This window comes from Osmerus eperlanus, chromosome 23, assembly GCF_963692335.1.
Source record: "Osmerus eperlanus chromosome 23, fOsmEpe2.1, whole genome shotgun sequence".
Taxonomy (NCBI): domain Eukaryota; kingdom Metazoa; phylum Chordata; class Actinopteri; order Osmeriformes; family Osmeridae; genus Osmerus; species Osmerus eperlanus.
In genome coordinates, this window is record NC_085040.1 from 6,814,464 (window position 1) to 6,835,401 (window position 20,938).

Below are 20,938 nucleotides of genomic sequence, written 5' to 3' on the forward strand. Positions count from 1 at the left end.
AGTGAGAGGGAGCGAGAGAGGAAAACGAGAGAGATAGCTTATGGCTTTTTAAATGAAAATGGGGAAATGTCAAAATGGGGGTCACCGCTGTTATTGCCACGACCCACCTGCTTTTCAGTTTAATTCGTGGTTTGGAGAGACGGCTTGGTTCAAACTGTCAGGGAATAATGTAGGGGCACAACCATTTTAATACCCTTGTCTCACTCAGATGGACTAATCTCAATAAAGCACTGCCCTTGTGGAAGTGTACTTGGGTTCCTGGACTCCTACTGCACTTTGGAGAGCGTGCAGGAGAGCAGAATACCTGTCTGTTTGGTCAAAGTGGGTCCAAATGATGAAGCTTACTAAAGGTTTTCTCATAACGGTGGATATGCCAGCCCATGCTTATGTAAAGGTTGCCGCAGCATCATATAGCCGTCGCCCTAAATTCCTATTTTCCACGGTGACAGAGCGTGACCACACACTAACCTGATGCAAGTCTTCTTTTTCTCCGGTCTGGTCATAAACTGTTCCTGTCAGAAAAGGTATGAGGACTCTTGCCATTTACCACGCCACGTGTTCCTCCTTTGTTCCTTGCCCTACAATTAGCATCCCCCCTCACCTCACCCCATCCCCCCCACCCCCCTCTCCACCACCCCCATAGACGTGGGGGTTTGGATCAGTGCTCCCTAGGGACCACACCGTCCCCCAGTTATTGTTTCGCTTCCACGCCTCTGCCTTTAATGGACCAATTAAAGTCGTTAACGCTACGGAAGGTCATCTCGACCACTTTCCCTGGAATACCCCGAGCCCAGGTCGACTCGGCCGTGTGGAGGGTAACTCAATCAGTGGGAAATTTATGTCCGTAGAGGGAATCTCTTCAACCGATTAAGTTGTAGGTGTAGCAATGTAGAAGCCAACCCGCAGTTGAACAGGTTGGCAGTTGCACCAAAGACAATTCCAGGATAGGTCCCAGTTCTCTATTAACTTCCTCTGAAGTGTGCCCACACATTGATTTTAAGAGCAAATGCAGTGTATTATCATGAGCTCCTACCCCTGTGCAACGCTTTCAGAACCCATTTGGGAGACGGCACAAGTGCACAAATCAGGGACCGAAATTTGGGATTACAATTCAGCGCTAGTTTTCAGGAGCCATCAAACAAAGCTTTTGATAATTACCTCAAAAAAAGCTAGAGAGAGATTGTCCTTGTTAGAAACGTTTCATGTATGAAAAACTTCTTTCTGCGCAGTCTTTTGTTTGTGCCATATGTCAGATGTAGTGTCCTAGTGACGGTTTTAAAATGGCTAGCGAACTAGCAGGAGGAGCTCGTCGTTAAGCCTCACCGGCTGGCAGAGCTAGCGTTGACGGCCATTAAACAGCAGGAAAAAGTCGCGAGGCAAAGGTTACAGGGAAAGGTAAAAAAAACACGATGAAAAGCCATCTCAGCTCTGCTTGACGCCCTTTAAATTCAACAACCCACAAGGAAAATAAAGAGTTGGCTATTTTATGTTCGATAAAAGTGGAAGGTAAAATAAGAACGCTACATGGTACTGGCTAATGTCTCTAAGTATCCACCATTGGTGCCATTTTACCCCAATGGTGGTATTGGAACATGAGTCGACCTACAGTAAATTTGTTCCATTAACTCCTGCTTGTTCAATGTTTGTCTCCCTTGTTCCGCGCAGCAGTCGGAGGAGAACTTCAACCCCAACTGTTCCTTCTGGGGCTACTCCAAGAAGACCATGACTGGTTACTGGTCAACTCAAGACTGCAGGTTGCTAGGCACCAACAGGACACACACCACGTGTTCGTGCACACACCTGACCAACTTTGCTGTCCTCATGGCTCATGTGGAAGTCAAGGTAAGGCAACATCGAGTGTTGAATCCAAATATGCAAGCTCTAAGCGCAGGCACCCATTGTGGAAAGGTGGATTTACAAAACGAGCCAATGAACATACGTTAGTGAATAGCACTAAAGGATTGCTTTGTTCTGTGTACTTTTTGTCTCCACTTCTTCATATTCCGTGGGATTTTATTGCATCAAATTCTAAATAAACGACCTTCGCAAATTCTTTAAATGCAGAGAGACATGTTTTTCCCCCTGAAAGCTTTACTAATTTCCTTTCAAAGTGCTGAGTTTGAAGACATTCTTAGTGTGAAGTGTTTATTCAACGTGGTTTCCTGACACAATCCTTGCCGTTCACTGTCAGACGTGCCTGTTCGGCATGGCCATTGCACCACTCACGTTTAGGTAAAACAGACCTCTGTGAGGCTCAAGCTGAGGCGTGACCCTTCCTGCCCACCTCACTCACACACAGACTGGCTGTCTTCAACGCCTGTTCATGAACGTTTCAGGACCCTTTTTTTTCTCTCCAAAGCGACCGAGCGTGAGCTGCATTTATCAATGGAACGACACGCATATGCTTCTTGCTAGCTTGTTGTTTGTTTACTCTAGTTAGCTCAGCTACCCCCACTGCTATGTTCACATCCCTCCCGGCTATCATCCAAGCTTCCTTTCATCACACCGGTGTCGATAACTGCTAACTGTTCCGTTTAGATTTTTGTTTATTTGCTATTTCCTTGGACTTCGGTTCCATGAGAGGTCAAGCCTTCGGACTATTACATTCACACTGCAGAATTGAGCCAAATCGTATTTTTGCTTCACCCTTGGTAATTTTGACACGTATCGGCTTCAAAAATGTTTTTTTCTTTCTTCAAAAGCTATTAAATATGTGACTAAAAGCTCAATTTTAATATGTAGTTTGACTCTTTTTTATAAGTTCTATTTGGCTGGGGGGGGTGAACAGAAAATTGGTTTGTTTTCTCACTGCACTGCTGAGTACTTCATTGCCTACGCTCTTCAAGACAACAATATACAAGAGGGGACAATAAAGAGATGACAGAAGTGAAGTGGAAAGGATGCAAGCAGATGGAGAGACGAGGAAAACAAAAAAACAAGGGAGAGATACAATCAGAGTTGTGAAGATTGCCACATCGAAAGATTGGCCTCTCGTTTGTGCAGGGCAGCGGCGCCAAGTGGCATAGTCGTCCACCCCCGGGAGGGGAGGATGGTCGTGTTGAGAAGGGGACGAGGAGGAGAAGCTGGAGGATGAGGGGGGAGGTATATCCTGCCTGGTGACAGAAAGCGAGATTGCTTCTGTGACAGGGAGTGTGAGGAGCCCAGTGCTGACGGTGTCCAGCTCCGGTCTCTCTGACGTGTCCTCTCAGCCAAGGCTAGGAGGAAGGAGGGACGACTCTGTCACGTCTGTCCCAGTTGGCCCAAGGCCACATCACCCCCCAGCTCCCCAGCTCTGGGGCCTTCCTTACCCCTCAGAACACACACACACACACACATGCATACACACACACGTGCACGCACACACACGTACACACAGACACACACAAATCAAACCGAACCCCCGTGGGCTGAAGGGTGTCTCACCCCTAGCGAGCAGGAGTCACTGTGTGTCACTCAGCTGTTTGGCTCTGGGGTGCGGTCTGGGTTTCTTCAGCTGAGCCCTGCATACAGAGGGATGGGGAAGAATGGAGTCTTTAGAAAAGAGGGCGGGGGGGTGTGGGGGGGACAGAAAGGGGAAGAGAAACGACAGCTTTGTTCAATTATTGGAACCCCCCCAGATGCTGGTGATGTTGCTTTCGGGGGCAAAGTGGACAGTAGTTCCAAAGTGGAAAGCAATGGCGGTTCCCTCTTTCTCCCCTTTGAAGTGACTTTCTGCACTCTTTCTTCAGAATAAAAGGCAGCTTGTTTTTAAGTTTGTGTCTGCGGCGTGTGTTCGCAAGCGTTTTCTTTTCTGTGTGACATAATGCCTTCAGGCGCTGGGGTCGGGGTGGCTGTGTGTTTGGTGTCCATGGTAACCAAACATACCCTTGTCCGATTTCTCAGCATCGTTAGCTAGAAAGCTAGAAGCCGTTGCCCTCTCAGCTAGAGATATTTGTTCTAAGTCTTGTTTATATCTGGAGACATTGGCAACAGGGTAAAATATATATATATATATATATATATATAGAGAGAGAGAGAGAGAGAGAGAGAGAGAGAGAGAGAGAGAGAGAGAGAGAGAGAGAGAGAGAGAGAGAGAGAGAGAGAGAGAGAGAGAGAGAGAGAGAGAGAGAGAGAGAGAGAGAGAGAGAGAGAGAGAGAGAGAGAGAGAGAGAGAGAGAGAGAGAGAGAGAGAGAGAGAGAGAGAGAGAGAGAGAGAGAGAGAGAGAGAGAGAGAGAGAGTTTCTTATCTTGTGTCAGAGCTAATTGACCCTTCGTGTATTCTACTTTCTCTCTCTCTCTCTGCTTTTGTTAAATTGTCTTCTGTGATTAATGATACAATGTTTAGCCTCGTAAACTCAGAGCTAATAATCTGTGATATCCCATTATCTGCAGTACGCTTAGAGGTAACACTGTACATAAACGAAACATGAACTCTGAGTAGCCTATTCTTGTTGACTTCGAGCGCAGATTCTGAAGTGAATCAACATCTTATTAGCGAGTGTTGAACCGCGACGTGTCGTGTTCATAACACAGACTGAAGCGGCTCTCACATCTGCGCCTGCGGTATGTTTCTGACACGTTTGCTGAGTGGAGCACCTAAGAGCCACGTGAACTTCTAACCTTCAAAGTTTCTAATAGACGTCAAATGAGTTGAGTTAGCTAACAAGGTAACTCTCAAGAAGAAGTGCCCTCCTTGCCTATCCTCTTCACTGCCCACTCATGCTCTGATATAGGCCTACCACATAGATACTTTGAACTTCATGCGTGTGAATATTGCACTCAGCTCTATGGAGGAATAATCAATCTCCGCAAACACCAACTCTCATAGGGTTTAATTATGTTGCAAGTCAATTATAACCTTTAGGAACTTCTAATGTCTAAATCTTTGATCTGTGCCAAAGGAGAGAAAAAAAAAACTAAGATGCAAGTTATTCAAAATATAACTGTAGACCATGGGCTAGAGTGCTGTAACGTGCTGCAATATTGCACAGTTGTTGTCCCAGGTAGATGAGGTAAATTGATGTTGTTTGTTTTTCTCAGTTTCTTTTCTTCTTACATGTTATCATTCCTGCTTAGCATATGGTTTCATCACCTCAAGCTGTTGGGTTGTGCAGGTTCAATGGCTCGCTCGGCGTAGAAGAGAGAAGCGTTCTCTACCACTTTGTTCTCAGGACAGCATGTGGGCTCATCTGTTAGTAGTCCTGGAGGACTGTATCTCAGATCATTCCGCACACACACAAACACACACAGACACCGCACGCTCATACTCCTCTCTCCTGTCAAGGATCTGTCAACAACGGAGAAAGACGCATCTGTCACTGGGCCGTTCGTAGGGGAATCGAGTTCTGTCAGGCTCGTCTGTCTCACCTCTCCTGCCTTTTGTGAGCTAACGTAAGCTAGCTCGAGCACGGAGAGGATGTAGCCTTTGTCAACCCTTGCTGCTCTTGTTGGGAAAAGTGTGGCTGACGACCCACGCAAACGAGTCAAAGCAAACATGGAGGAACTCCAGGTGCGTGTTAGTCAGAGACCATGTGGAGTTTGGTGTCTCCCAGAAAGAATAGCTAACATGTTTTCCAGTTGGAAGGAGAGAGGTCTCTTAATCTATTTGCACTTTGTATTTGCATCTGCTGCACTTTTTGACATAATGTCACTTAAGTCTCCTTTAGTCTGACTTTGGAATGCCAACGTTGTAACCTGTAGTTATGTCAGAGTGGATGTATCCTAGCTCTCAGGTAAGGCTAGGGATTATGAATAGAGTTTATGGATTACCCAAAGCAAGTCAATACAGGTGGACGGCATTACCCAGCGCTGACTGGTACACGATGTAGACATGATGTCAGCTTTCTGAGGTTGTCACTTTTGAGATCTCTCTTTGTTGCAGTCTGAGCAAAAGGATTTGATGGATAAACCCAACCGGATAAAATTAAATAAAATAAAAAAAGTCTTAAGACTCCAACCCAAAGTATTCAAGGATACCATGGATCAATACTTGGCAAGAGATACTTAAAACATTGAATTTCGCACCATCTCACCCACCCAAGGCAGGACTGTGTGAACCATCTTATTAAACCATCCCCTTCAAATTTAAGCCGCACTTTTGCCAAGATGTCCTTAAGGGGGTTGTGAAGGTAATGTTTAAGTGGGGGCCAATGCACTATCCAGCTAAGAAAGATAGACCTGCCCTTCTTCAGACTATGGGCCATTACTTAGGTGATGTGTGCGTGTATGTACGTGTGTGTGCCTACGAATGTTTGAGAGAGATAGAGAGAGAGAGTGTTTGCCCCAGGGTAATATTGAACCACCTGTCAGCCCCTCCAATCCCTGTGGACCAGCAGGTATAAATCAATGATGCTCTTTGGGGCTGATGGAGGGTGAGATGCATGGAGACCATACATCAGCCCCTTGAAGGGACGTCTTACACACACAGTCACTGCGACCGCTTGGCCTGACAAGTTCAGGACCACTGTCAATTGCAAACTGTCGTACTATCTAGGATGGTATGCGTCACATTTAGGTTAAAATTCAATTGTAAGAACCAGGAAGAGTTAGGAAGGGATAGAAAAATGTAATGCGGATAAAAGTTTGTGATCTCAGTTACTCACTGGAAACCACTAGGTAGGAACACATTTATTTTTGGCTTAGATATATTCCCCTCTGGAAGGCCACACAAGCGGCAAGCACAGGCATTATATCACAGTTATGGTACAGCAGAGCAGACCATCCCATGAATCCGTTAGCTCGATGCGCTGGATGTAAACTCCCATCATGCACCTGGGCGTTCCCCCGCCAGCCCCTTTAAAGGCGAGGACTGGGCGTCGGCCTCTGACGAGGACTGGGCGTCGGCCTCTGATTCATGATCATCCCGGACGCTGTTCCTCCCTGTACCGGTCATAAAGAAGCCCCATGGAGATGGGTGACAGGCCCGGCGACAGAGGTTGGATTGGCCTCATGCTCTGAGCAGTTGTTTTAGATATAATTGAATGAAATCCTCTCTCTTTTTGATTTTTTTCCTTCTCTTTTTCTCTCCGTCTTTCTCCATCTATAATTGGAGTTAAGACCCAATACGTTCCTGTCATTGTATTACGTAATTTAAGGCACAGAAAATAAAGAAAACTTTTGTATCCATCAATTCTATGGCATTGCTTTCAAAATGACCTTTTCTTCTTCCAGAGAAAATGGAGGAAAACAAAGATCACTATCCACTACAATATCTACAAAGATACACTAACCACCTATAACAAAACCATCCGTCTAGCAAGGAGAGAATATTTCTCCAACATTATTACAGAAAATGCCAGAAATTCCAGAGTTCTTTTCTCCACCATTGACCAGCTGCTAAACACTGTCCCTGCTCCACCTCCATCCTCAGCAGCTAAATGTGAAGAGCTTGCTTTGTTCTTCAAGAACAAAATAACTTTGATCAGAGCTAGTATTATTAATAGTGGGGTCGAAACTGACATCAGTAGATTCTGCAACATAACCATGAGCACATTTACCTGTATCACACTTAGTGAACTTTCCAAAATTGTCAGCGAATCTAACTCCACAACCTCAGATATTGATCCTATACCCACAACATTCTTTAAGCGAGTGTTTGATAGTGTCTCAGGTCCGGTGCTAGAGATTATAAACACATCCCTTAGAACTGGCGTTTTCCCAGATGCCTTCAAAACAGCTGTTGTAAAGCCCCTATTAAAGAAACCCAAATTGGATAACAGTCTACTTGCAAATTACAGACCAATATCAAACCTTCCATTTATTAGTAAAGTACTGGAAAAGATAGTTTTAGTCCAATTAAATTATTTTCTTGAAGAAAATAACATCCTGGAAGTCTCGCAGTCAGGTTTCAGGAAATATCACAGTACTGAAACTGCTCTCACCAAAATAATTAGCGACCTCAGACTAAACTCTGATGCAAATAAAGTCTCTATCCTTATCCTGTTAGATCTCAGTGCAGCATTTGATACAATTGATCACGACATCCTAATCAATAGACTGGAAAAGCTTATTGGGTTCACGGATAGTGTATTGAACTGGCTGAAATCATATATCACAGGAAGGAAGTTTTATGTTAGTTTAGGTGACCCTAGGTCCAAGAAACATGAGAACTGCTACGGGGTTGCTCAAGGAAGCTGCTTAGGTCCATTACTTTTTTCTCTTTATATGTTACCACTCGGCGACATAATCAGAGAACATAACATAGATTTCCATATCTATGCGGATGACACACAACTATATATATCCACTGAACCCAACGATGCAACGGCCATCAATTCCATTACCAACTGCCTGTTGGCAATAAACAAATGGATGAACGCTAACTTTCTTAAATTAAATGAAGACAAAACCGAAGTCCTACTATGTGGCCCCAAATCCAAAAGAGAGATGCTTATTAAGAATCTTGGAGGTTTAACCCCCTGTCTTAAACCAGAGGTGACGAGTCTCGGTGTAATCCTGGACTCAGATTTGAATGTCAACTCTCACATTAATAAAGTGACCAAAACAGCTTTCTTTCACCTGAGGAATATAGCAAAGGTACGACCATTCATAAACCAAAATGATGCAGAGAAGTTAATTCATGCTTTTATATCCAGCCGGCTGGACTACTGTATCGCACTTTTCACTGGTATTCCCAAGAAAACCACTGAAAGACTACAGCTCATTCAAAATTCTGCAGCTAGATTATTAACCAAAACTAAAAGGAGAGAACACATTAGTCCTGTCCTAGCTACTTTACACTGGCTCCCTGTTACCTTCAGAATTGACTTTAAGGTCCTTTTCCTCACATACAAAGCTCTACACGGACAAGGACCTAGCTACATTGCTAACTCCTTTATAAACTACACACCAGCTAGAACACTGCGATCATCAAATGCAGGCCTATTAGAGGTCACCAGAAGCAGTCATAAGAAGATTGGTGATTCGGCCTTTGTCAATTACGCCCCAAAACTATGGAACAAATTACCCATAAATATTAGGAAAGCAAACACTCTAGACATTTTAAAAAGACAGCTTAAAACCTACCTTTTTACCGAAGCATTTAAGTAATTTTATCTCAAAAGGGTTTTCCTACTTTTATTAATTATATTATTGTTACTTTTAAGATGCATGTTTAAAGTTGGTTTCTCTCTTGAACAGAGATCTTATTGGGATTTTTATTTTTGTTTGAATTGTTTATCACTTGTATTATTGTTTTTATTGATTTTATGTAAAGCACCTTGAGCTGCAATTCTTGTATGAAATGTGCTATATAAATAAAGTCTTACTTACTTACTTTACTTCTTTTTTTTTAAGTTTTTTTTTTTTTTTACCTTAGTTTCGCTCACACCTCAAACACAAGTGTGACACTAACACAATGAAATCAAGAAGACCAGGTGTATTTGAGAGGTGAGAATTGCGGGGGCGGCGCATGCGAGACCTCACCCCTAGCAGGTGATACAGAGAGCAGTTGTCAGGTAAACACCCGGGTGTCTCTCTACTTGACAACCAGGAAGCCCTCCTCCTCTGGGTTCCGAACGGTAGGCGAGACGGCCTCATGAGGCCTCCGCCTGGAAAGACGCAATAAACGCGTTAAAGAAATAAAGAAACGTGAGAGATTGGAAGGCAGAGTGTGCATCATCAATCCTCTCCTCATCCTTTTACTCTTTTTTTCTTTTGCCACATGACTGGCAGCCCATCCCTGAGCCACAGTGAGGTGATTTCCGGAAAAAATGACAAGCCTCTGCTTTGGGGACCTGTGTCCCCTCTCTGTGAGAAGTGTCACGAGACTGAGGCGAGGTTCTGCGATTCTGCCGTGTAATATGACATTCCCACACGGCGCTCCGGAATATTCCCCAGCTTTCTGCCGGCCAGTATTGGCTGGAAGTGCCATAGCAATCATCCAATGTCCTAGAACAAAGAGAATGCTCCACAGTAAATCCATCAGAGAGGTGTGTGTGTGTACACCCTTTTCCCACCACCTCCTCCAGACCCAGTCCCCTGACTAAAGGTGAGACTGGGATGGATAGAGCCTGCAGTCTTTGAGCAGCCACCTTATAGAACTACCGGAGGGGCCTTTTAGAACACCCACCATCTGCCACCCCCCCCACTGCATGATACCTTTATAGCTCAGTCAAGCTGAAACGCTGGCGCCCCTGCAAACACACATCACACACTTACCCATGCACACATTGATCACACACACACAGAGCCTCACACACACACACTGCTGCCTGCTCTCAACTACTCCCCACTTACACACACACACAAACGCACACTGCTGCCGCTTTACATCGCACCGAGCCATCCCCCTCATGTATACACAATGGCTCATCAGGCAGCCAAATCAAAAGAGCTCCTCTCCCCAGACTCCGCGAGCAAGTCAACTGTTATCGTACAGCGCGGCCCCTTAATGATGAGCATCTGCTCCCCCTCGCTGCTAGCGTTAGCCGCGCCGTTCACCCTCTGCTCTGCTCTGCCGTCATAAGTTTCACCACAGTAACGCGGAAAAGCCTCCTTCAAAAGCTCTCCTCACACCCGTGCCCCCGTGCACGGAGAACATTGCTGACTGCGCTGGAAATCTGATGTAAAGCAGTGCTTGTTTGGTGAAAAGAGATACGCTAGGCTTTTGCAAGGCTTTTTTTTTCTTTCCTTAGAGTAAGCAAACATTTTCTTATGTGGGCCACAGTAAGGCGTGGATATTTGGTTCAACCGCTATAGCACGGCATTTAGTATCAGCTTCAGTTACAAAGACTATCCATATACCACTCCATAATTCATATTAGCATTTCACTGTAGGCATTGGACCTGACACCCTTATCCGGTGCAACACTCGCAAAAGAAAATCCTGTGAAGATTTCAGTGCTTATCTTGAGGGTTATCCGCACAGAATACAGTCAGGAATGTCGACAAAAAAGGGTCTTGTCATATCTTTTGAAGTCTTTACTGTGCAATCTTCATTAGCATTCACGCTAAGTAGTCTGGCGGAATCGGTTAGTTCTACCCAGATGGTCTTACAATCCCTGCAGGGACAGCTGTCAGTTTGAAGACGATGTACACCTTTTTCTTTCAAATCTTCTTACTTCAGCCCTCTTCCTGTTTTAAGTCAAAGCCCGCTGGATTGAAAAAGAGGCCAATTCCGTGGGGAAATTAGAAAGTGTCTGAAGCTGACCAAAGTGTTTGGGCCCCGTAATTATGTTGTGTTAATAAATCATGATGTCTCTTTTTTCACACTATATCTCTCTCTGTGATGCTTAATTGTCATGTTTGCCACATTTCAAAGACGTGTTTTCTTCAGGACATGTCACTTTTGCCTTTCTCCAACCTAATCTGAACAAGTGCAGTTTTTTTTCAGGTGGAAATAAGACAAGTCAGGTAGTTTGGCTGATTAAAAGTGATCAGCGAAGTCAGTTAAATGACAAATCTGTTTAGTAATATAGGGCTTTATGAAGACACAGGGACACATTGCACAGGCACTGATGCAAACAAATTTCCTTGACAGCACTTTGGGATTTTTGCAACTAGGCCTGCTATTAAGAAGCTAGCCCTGTCAGAATGCGCAACCTAAGCATGTATAAGTATGGTCTCCAGAGCCAACTGATTGGCTTGCTTTAATATCAGCTCCCTGACACTGTGTGTTATTTTTAAACATACCACTCAGAGATACAGTATTTCCAACAGTTTGTGTGTGTGTCTGCAGTCAGACATGTTTGGATGTGACAAGGTTATGTTGTTTCAGGTCAGCTAGGCACTATCAGCAGATATTTTGGCTTGCCTACTGTCTGCTTTAGAGGTGTTATGCTGGGTACAAACTAAAATACATTTTAAATCTATTTTCAAAATGTGAAAGACCACAAACATGAGGACAAAAAAATCCTAGATATAACCGTTTTGCTCCTATAGTGTGTGGTGTTTGTCCTCGGGGTTCCTCCCACACATCAGGATTTCTGATCGTAAATATTCAACATGTTGATTTGCGACTCTTTGCGTTCTTCCGAGCAAGTTCGTCACTCTTAACACACCTCACACCAAGGGGAAATCTGATAAGATAATCTGTAGATAATTGGGACATTACCTAGGATTGTCGGGACATTACCTAGGATTGTCGGAAGGGGGAAATCTGCCCCAAATCAGCCTGATTATCTTGTGGTGTGTACCCAGCATTAGTCGATTCGTCTTTTGTAATGGCCGCCTCCACACCACCACTGCACAACCCTGCCATTTCAGGCTGTGTTGCTCCTCGCTGCCACTTTTAAGTAGCACTCACTGCACTTGGTTATACGACTTGATGTGAATTGTATATCACTGTCGTGTTAGTGAGTCACTGGTTCCTTATCTCCGATGAAGCCACATATTTATAGTCAGCAGGACACGTTTTAGTGCTGTGAACAAGCCACAGTGGGAAATACTCATTTGTTAAGATAACTTGTTTTCAGTCAACAATGGAGTTGATTTGGTCAAATAGGAAACCCATTGTGGCCCCTCCACACAACCAACTGTGAGGCTTTGTGTGTCTCACTTTGCGAGCCAAATGGATTGACTGTCCAATGAATCCAGACATTTGTCTGACACCTGTGGCTCATTATTTTGGCGGGAACCCTCATTCTAACAGAATTCTTTGGGGAAAAAAAGTCCTGAGATTTGGTTCTGAAGTCCATCAAGTTCAACATATCAGTTTCCGTTGCTTTTATGAAGGGCTGTGACGGTATCCAACAGCCTCCACAGTAGTGAGTGATCCTCTAATGCTGTAGCTAAGTCTTGTTGTCCCCCTATCAAATGTATGACGTGGAGCTTACCAGGCGACTGTCACTCATCAGCACCTAACGCCAGTCTGTTCTGCACAGCCCTAACCAGTCACCATCTCTCATGTCCATGTCAGAACACAGACCCGGTCCACGACCTGCTGCTGGACGTCATCACCTGGGTGGGAATCCTGCTATCCCTCGTCTGCCTGCTCATCAGCCTCTTCACCTTCTGCTTCTTCCGGGGCCTCCAGAGCGACCGCAACACCATCCACAAGAACCTCTGCATCAGCCTCTTCATCGCCGAGTCCCTCTTCCTGGTGGGCATCAACCGCGCCGACCAGCCGGTAGGTTTACGTCTGTTGTTTGTATTTTTTTTGTGTGTGTGATCTTTTTATTTCTAAAATATAAAGAACATATTTTTATATGAGACGTGTCAGGTGAACAAAGTTGGTGATATGACTGTAAAGAGGTACTGGATGACCTTTAAACGGTTGGATAACTTCTATCCTCTCAAAGTCATGTCTGTGCCAAAGTACGACAAGCTTATGGGATGACTACTGGGTATCGCCTTAGAGGGTGTAAGGAAACCGGGGGCAGTCTCAATGTATAGCGAGGTAGCTTTTGAATAAGGGACAAAACTACCCTCAGGTAGTTCAACACAAAGAAGAAGCCAGTGCGCTGGGAACCGTAGGTGGACACGACCCATGACAAACATACGGCATGTACAAACTTAGGAGTTCTTAATTTAGCAGTTCAACCCACCGGGTTCCAGCGTGGAGAGCCTGAAGGAAGTTCATGTTCCCGCATCCTCCTGAAGAAGTCAGCCGGCGTTGGCGCTGTGCGAAACAAAAATGCGTCAAAGTTCTCCCCTCAGTGTGTAGCCCAGCAGGGACGGGACAGATTTGGATTTGCTGGAGTTGCACGCTGTGAATTGACACGACTATGAACTAAGTCCTATTGTGAGAGTGTGAAAAAGAAAATCCAATGAAGTTTAGCTTGAAGTTAAAACTGCGGCAGTTTAAAAATCAAGAACTAGTGGATTGGCAACTGGCGTGGTGTCAGGTCCGTCGGCCGACAAGGTCCTCTGCTCGATCAAGGCAAACACACCCTGAGTGCGCTTCAAGTGCCAGAGGAAGCCTGAACTTAGAATTTGGAAAACACTTTTTCATCAAATCCTCTGTATTTTGACCACAACACTGTTCCCTCTTGTCCTCCACATCCTCCCACTGCTCTATAATCTTATCAGTTAAATAGTTTTATTCAACCATGGGGACTCGAAGCAGCACTGTTGTCTCGCGCCTCGCGTTTAGAATTCACAAGACGCAGTTGTGCTCCAGTTCTCATCTCCTGACGGCCAGGAACACTCGAGAAAGTGATTCAGCACTTTGGGCAGAGCGGTGCATCTCAAGTGACCTTCTCTTCAGATGACTGCTTGACCATCTGCATGTCTGAAGGGCAAACCCTCTAAATGTCTAACAATGCACACGTCGGGATGCTTCTCAAGGTTACGCTATACACTCAGAGACCCTTCTGGAAAAGACCACGCATGTTTGGAAGCTCTGATTGTAGGTTACCAGAGGAACTGTGGTCCGCATTAGCCAATTCACAAGATGAGACCATTAACATGTTGCTGTTCACTGGAGTGGACATTGAACGGAGCCTCTAATCGGAAATTGCTCATACAACATGCGCTGAGTGGTTCCTGTTAATAGTATGTTAGATCAGCTGAGCTTGTGAAGTATGTTTGCATGTTGTTGTGACTACTGATGTAGCCTAAAAAACATTACAACCTGTCCAATGCTGTCTCTCTGCACACACACACACAGAAACAGAAAACACACCGACACAGTCACAAACACACGAAAAACCACACCCTCACTCGCCCTGAAACCACTCACTTTTATCCTAACACTGCAGACAGCACACTGCAGACAGCACACTGCAGACAGCACACTGCAGACAGCACACTGCCTTCCCCGTCCACCTTCCTGCCCCGGCCCCCAGCCAGACACCCAGCCTGGTGCAGTGTAGTGCAGCTGACTGATCTCTTAATACAGCGGATAATCTGGATTAGCAGATCAATAAAATCACCCCTCCTTAATGGGCATGGTTTGGGCTGGGTGTGTCACTAAAGAGCTAAGAGACGGTGGAGTCATGCCTACATGCCTACAGGCTACTCGTTACCAGCATTTAGAGTGTGTGTGTGTGTGTGTGTGTGTAAGAGGTAAGAGAGAGAGAGGGAGGGAAAGAGATGAAAAGGCAAATGGGAGAATTAGAGGATGCAGTACTGACCAAAGCCAAAGATGCCTTTATCTGTGCTTATGGGAAAATCTGATCTCACACGCACACACACCACACCCATATTCAATGAAAACCCCATTGCACAGATGTATGTGAGTTTTTAGGTTCAGTTGTGCTCTAGCCCTTGATAAGAGGTGATGGCCTTCATTCATTAGGTACTTAATAGATCACCTGCTGTTCATGGCCAACCAACCAACTTACTGGCGATGAATGAAATCAATTTGAATTTAAGTGATTCAGTAAACAAGACAGCAACTACTGCATGACCAATTGTGCCAATAAATTGATCAGTGTCAGTATCTAACATTACAGTGCATGTGTGTGTGTAAAATATATATTGTATACTGTGTATTATATATATATATATATATATATATATATATATATATATGTGTGTGTGTGTGTGTGTAAACAACTGTGTACACTGTTATTGACCTCAATTGTTTGTTTTATATGTTGACCAGATGTACCCTGTGACTCTGAGAGGGATCGCACGTAATTCAAATGCATGTCTGATTTTGCGTGTACCGTGACAGCAGGAGTTGCACACAAACGTGCTCTGATGATTTCTCTCTCTTCCTCTCCCCTACTCCCCCCCCCCAAATCCTACGTCCGCTCCTTCCCCTCCCTCCATCACCCCCTCCCTCCCTTCGTCCGCCCTCCTCCTCCTCCCACGTCTCTCATCCCCCCTTGCTCCCTCTCTCCCACCACCACCACCCCTCCCCCACAGATCGCCTGTGCGGTGTTCGCCGCCCTGCTCCACTTCTTCTTCCTGGCGGCGTTCACCTGGATGTTCCTGGAGGGCGTGCAGCTCTACGTCCTGCTGGTGGAGGTGTTCGAGAGCGAGCACTCGCGCCGCCGCTACTTCTACCTGGTGGGCTACGGCGTGCCCGCCCTCATCGTGGCCGTGTCGGCCGCCGTCGACTACCGGAGCTACGGCACCGACCGAGTGTGAGTGCCTCCGGAACACGCCGCCGGAACGCTTTACGTGTCGAGGACAGTGTTTTTTTTTTCACTCACCGCGATGACTATATGAAGATAGATGTACACAAAAGCAAGTCCACCACTAAAACCGGGTTGGAGTTAAGACCGTCGTTCATCCACGAAACTGATCTATGTTTGTTTTAAAATGTGTCCAATATGGAGGTTATATTGTCAGAGCATACATGCCCGCTGGGAGGGTAGTTTCTGTACCGTCTGGTCGACATTGGGACATTCTGTTCCTCCATTCTGCTTGTTTACATGGATTCTAAAATAGACAAGTAGTTTAGAATACTGGGATTGTTACTATAAGGACGTCTCAGGGTGAATGATCTACAGTGACCTGCCCCGAACAAATCTCCAATTCAGAGAAATTCCCCTATGTATATATAATTTTGTAAATAGTCTGCCAGGGTTTTGTAGGTTGTTTTATTTTCAGTTGAGCGAGTTCGGTCGATGGTCAGACACAAAATATTGCATATCTATTCGAACGCTGATTCTGGCTTGGCAGCTGGTCACGGTGGTTGGCACTCCATCAGCATCTTTGGTGGTGGTCCAATACCCACCGTTCCTGATGACTCTACTCCCAAGCTGTGTTTGTGCAGAACTCACATTGTTCTGACAGTGAACGATGGCATGTACAGTGAGGTTCGCTCAGTGCATGAATGTCGAGACGTTACGGTTTACACTCCAGCATGCCTCCTGCTCCCAAATGACTGTGAAGACTCAGAGCAGTGGAGAAAGAGATGGAGAGATTTGTGTGGGGAAAATCACTAGTCAGAGAAAGACAGGAAGAGAGAGAGAGAGAGAGAGAGAGAGAGAGAGAGAGAGAGAGAGAGAGAGAGAGAGAGAGAGAGAGAGAGAGAGAGAGAGAGAGAGAGAGAGAGAGAGAGAGAATCTTTTTACATTCCTTTGTTTCTCACAGCAGATATTCCAGAGATTGATCCCATTGCTCCAGCGCCGTCCTCTGAAATATGAACCCAGGCCCTCTCATAATAATGCCATGCAGCCATCCCACCCCTCCCCAACCCCTCCCTCCCTCTCTCCTCTCTGGGTAAATCTGTCTCCAATATGGGGATAATGAAAACCAGCATCAGCAGTTTGCTTCCGAGATGTTTATCATACATGTCACATGTGCGAGCAGTCGCACACAGGCAAATACACACACACACACACAACTGCACACGCACAAACACAGAAGTGTGCATACGCATGGAGAGTGCAGACACACAAACGCGCACACATATGCGCGAGCACACACACAAACACACACACACACACACACACACACAACAGCCCATTAGAGGGTGCGTTTGGTGATTGTGGGAGTCGTACTTCTTGGTGATGGATGAGAGCATAGTTGCCACTGCCTGAGCCACAGCATCATGTGAATAATTAAAACCCAGTCACCGGTGGAACAATTACACACAGCCGTGATAGATGGGGGACGCGACACGGCGTGACACGCATGGAGACTAGGGGGGAGGAAACAGACCTCTCACCGTCACTGGGCACAGCCCAAACTGAACACAAACGGCTTGATCGATAGCATGCAGTGCGCTTTCCTCTCCACCGAGAAGAACACATGTAATGGCCTTATTTGGGGGAGAACAAAATGGCCGCCTCGTTTCCGCTTAGTCACAGTATAGGTCAACAGGTGGTGAGGAGAATGGAGGACATTGTGTTGTCTTGTTGTTGTCTTGAAAAAAAACCCTGAGGGGTGTTTTCAACAGGCATGTGTTTCCATTTTCATCCATGGAGCAAATTATGTTTACAGTGAAATGTGTTTACTTGGTGTTTACTTCGCATGAATGAAAAATCTGTTTTCTGAATGTGGGGTTATGTACAGGGAGATTCCATGAGTCATCTGCTCGTAGCATACAGTACAGGCCCTCGGACATTGTCTCATTCTCCCTAGAGGGTCATAAGGAGCTTAACCTATCCATTAGAATCTTCTCATTAGAAGTCTGACCTCTTATTGGCCTGTTATGTCTCTAAACCTTTGAGCCTTGGTCAAAATGCATTTTTAAAAGCCTTAACATTTGCCATTTCTGTGCTCAATTGCTCTTGACTCGTGGAATGGAACCAACGAGCTGTTCCCAAATACGCAAACCCCACCTATATGACACTCTAGGCAGACTAAATCCAACATTAAGGGGATTGGAAGCTTTCCATACAGTGTCTCCACCCAGGGTTTCCACAAACCTCCCTTTTCAGAGCATGTGGCTTATACCTGGGGGGGGGTCCTCGAGCACAAATAAAAAAACGTCACTCACGACTCCCTTTTAAACCGCTTCCGCTTCTGAGCACCTTCTCCTCTCTCCGAAGCATCTCTTTTGAGCTAAGCGCACGCGTCACCTCGTCAGTTCCTGGGCGTGCAGGTGCCAAACGCCAGGCGTCGTAGAGAGACGGAGGGGGGGGGACCAAAAAAAACATAGGAGAAGAAGAGAAAGTTGTTGCAGTTGTTTCGATCCCGCGCCGCTCCACCAGAGTGGAAGTGAGCGGGCTCGCGCAAGTGCAGACTGTCAGGGAAGACGCGCGCGGAAAATAGATATGCTGAAAGAGCCAAATGCTGACATGCCTGCAGAGGGGTGTGGGCACGCTGGCACACTCTGGCTGGATGACAGACCCCTCCCCCCCCCCCCCACCTCCCTGCTTTAAATCGTCTCATCCTGTGATCTGCAAAAGAGAGAGGGGAGGTGGGGGGTGGGGGGGGGAGACAATAGCGCTTTCGATATAATTTATAACGACTGCTCAAGACGCCTTGGATGAGACACTGAAGCGGTTGTATTTCTGTGTGAGTGTATGTGTGTGTGTGTGTGTGCACATTGCTTTTTTTGTATCCCTTTCTAACCCAGCGAGGGGAGGGGGTGGGAGTGTCAGGTCCCTAGTAATACTAAAGGAAGACATATTGTTTGTTGTCGCTTGGTATTTGTACTCGTATAAAAGCAGTATCCTCTTTTCATGCCACAGTTCCAAAGCATGAAAGAGTGGCTTAGTTGTAACAGACTTCACCCCCTTGAACCTGTCACTTGGAGAAGGAAACGTAGGTGGAAGGAAAGAAATGGGACCAATATCCGTTTGAAACATTGCAAAAATGCTATATGGGTCATTTAGAAAACAATACCCTCAATATATTGTGTCCCTCTACTCTCTGGAGGTTTGGAAATGATTTGGTACAACAGTAGTATTTGTTCTATCAAGACTGAAAAAGACAATTCCTCGCCAAAGTGTCACTTTGTGATTTGATTGCGTTGTGGTGCCCAAATCCCCTCACATTTTTCCTCCACTGTCCCCGACAATGTGCCCTTAGCGTAGCACACCTCAATCTGTTTTCAAATGCTATTGAATTACTGTTAATTCCCTGCCACTTACATTCTGCCTTGCTGTCGGGCCCGATGACAACAGAGGAGAAACTGGAATGTTCCTGTTGCAAAAAACTGAACGGTGATCTAGCTCCTGGTACCCGGAGATTAAATGATTAATAATTTACGCTTCAGGTCGTGAATCAACGTAATTCTTTTTTGAAAGGCATTCATCCTCCTTTCTCAACCGTAGCCACCTCTAGCGATTCGTGTCAGTTCGTCCTGTTCCAATCAACAAAATCAAAGTTGAAAGCTTGACTGACATGTATTGTGTTGGAATAAGGCTAGAATGTGCCCCCTGATGTTTTAATAGCTATTCTCCTTCTTAAGGTTGCATTTCACGTAGCGTTGAGTGGATGTGTCAGGCTTGGGGTCAATTTCCGTTTTCTTATTCAACTCCACAAACCACTACACCTGTATTTGAATTGAAAATGAATAAGTGACCCGTTCTCACCTATTGTTTTCTGAGAGGGCTCGATGCTATCGGAGGTCAGTAGTTTGAAATGGAATCGACCCCAATGCCTTCATCAGCCTACAGTCGTTTTTGCACGGACCATTCCCTTATCTCCAAACCTCCAGCGGAACTATTGTAACTACTGAGGGTCATCAGCATTGCTGTCAATGACACCGAATTTCCCCCAAATCCCACCTTATAAATTCTCGGGCAAGGCTCATCATTTCTCCACCGCCTCCCTCGCAGCGTGTGTTTTGAAGTGTCCATTTCTCTCTGCCACTCGTCTCCAAGGTGATGTATATCCTGCGAGCCGGAGCCTAAAAACTCACGCTTTTCAATCTCCCTCTCTCCTTTCCTCCCTCCCCCCACTCTCCTCCTTGTTGACGCCCCACCCCTCCCTGCAGGTGTTGGCTCCGACTGGACACATACTTCATCTGGAGCTTCATAGGACCGGCAACCTTGATAATTATGGTAAGCACACTCTCCCCACAAACACACACACACACCCATTAACCCTGCTTAGCCCCGGGGCCACTGCTTAAATGGCCCCGGGGAGGGCTTTCGGTCCTCCTCTCCCTCTCCTACTGGGTGGAAGTCAGGAGTGTGGAAGTCAAGGCGGACGCGTCTGGAGAGGAAAGTGGACGGGACCGTGAAATGCCGCGGTTAGGAGCTTTGCTGCACGAATGACTGAGATGTCTGCGATGACAGGGAGATGAGAGAGAGAGAGAGAGAGAGAGAGAGAGAGAGAGAGAGAGACAGAGAGAGACAGAGAGAGACAGAGAGAGACAGAGAGAGACAGAGAGAGACAGAGAGAGACAGAGAGAGACAGAGAGAAAGCGAGGGAGCGATAGAGTGAGAGGAGACTCAGTTTAGTATTCCGTCTCCGCGTGATCCACGCTGAGATTATGATTGATTTTGTCCCTTTCCGTCGGACTCATGTGTAAGCGACACCTTCTCTATCTATCTCCGAGGCACATTTGTGCATCCTGATACAGACACACGCCCACGTCCCCAGCAGACTCTCTGAGCTCACAGTCATGGAGTTAATGCTGAAAGGCACACACACTCACCGACACAGTCCTTTTACACACAGCTCACACATACTAGCACAGAGGCTAGACTTAGATCCTTTAAAA

The 20,938-nt window shown here is 45.9% G+C and overlaps 1 protein-coding gene across 1 annotated transcript in view; it reads left to right on the forward strand.

The window, feature by feature from the left end:
• LOC134010125 (adhesion G protein-coupled receptor L3-like) overlaps window positions 1-20,938 on the forward strand; it is a 166,214-nt gene that overhangs the window by 129,870 nt on the left and 15,406 nt on the right. The window contains exons 15-18 of the mRNA XM_062449992.1: window positions 1,666-1,842; window positions 12,836-13,045; window positions 15,733-15,953; window positions 20,207-20,273. Coding sequence (XP_062305976.1) covers window positions 1,666-1,842; window positions 12,836-13,045; window positions 15,733-15,953; window positions 20,207-20,273 — 675 coding nt within the window. The remainder of the gene's footprint in view (window positions 1-1,665; window positions 1,843-12,835; window positions 13,046-15,732; window positions 15,954-20,206; window positions 20,274-20,938) is intronic.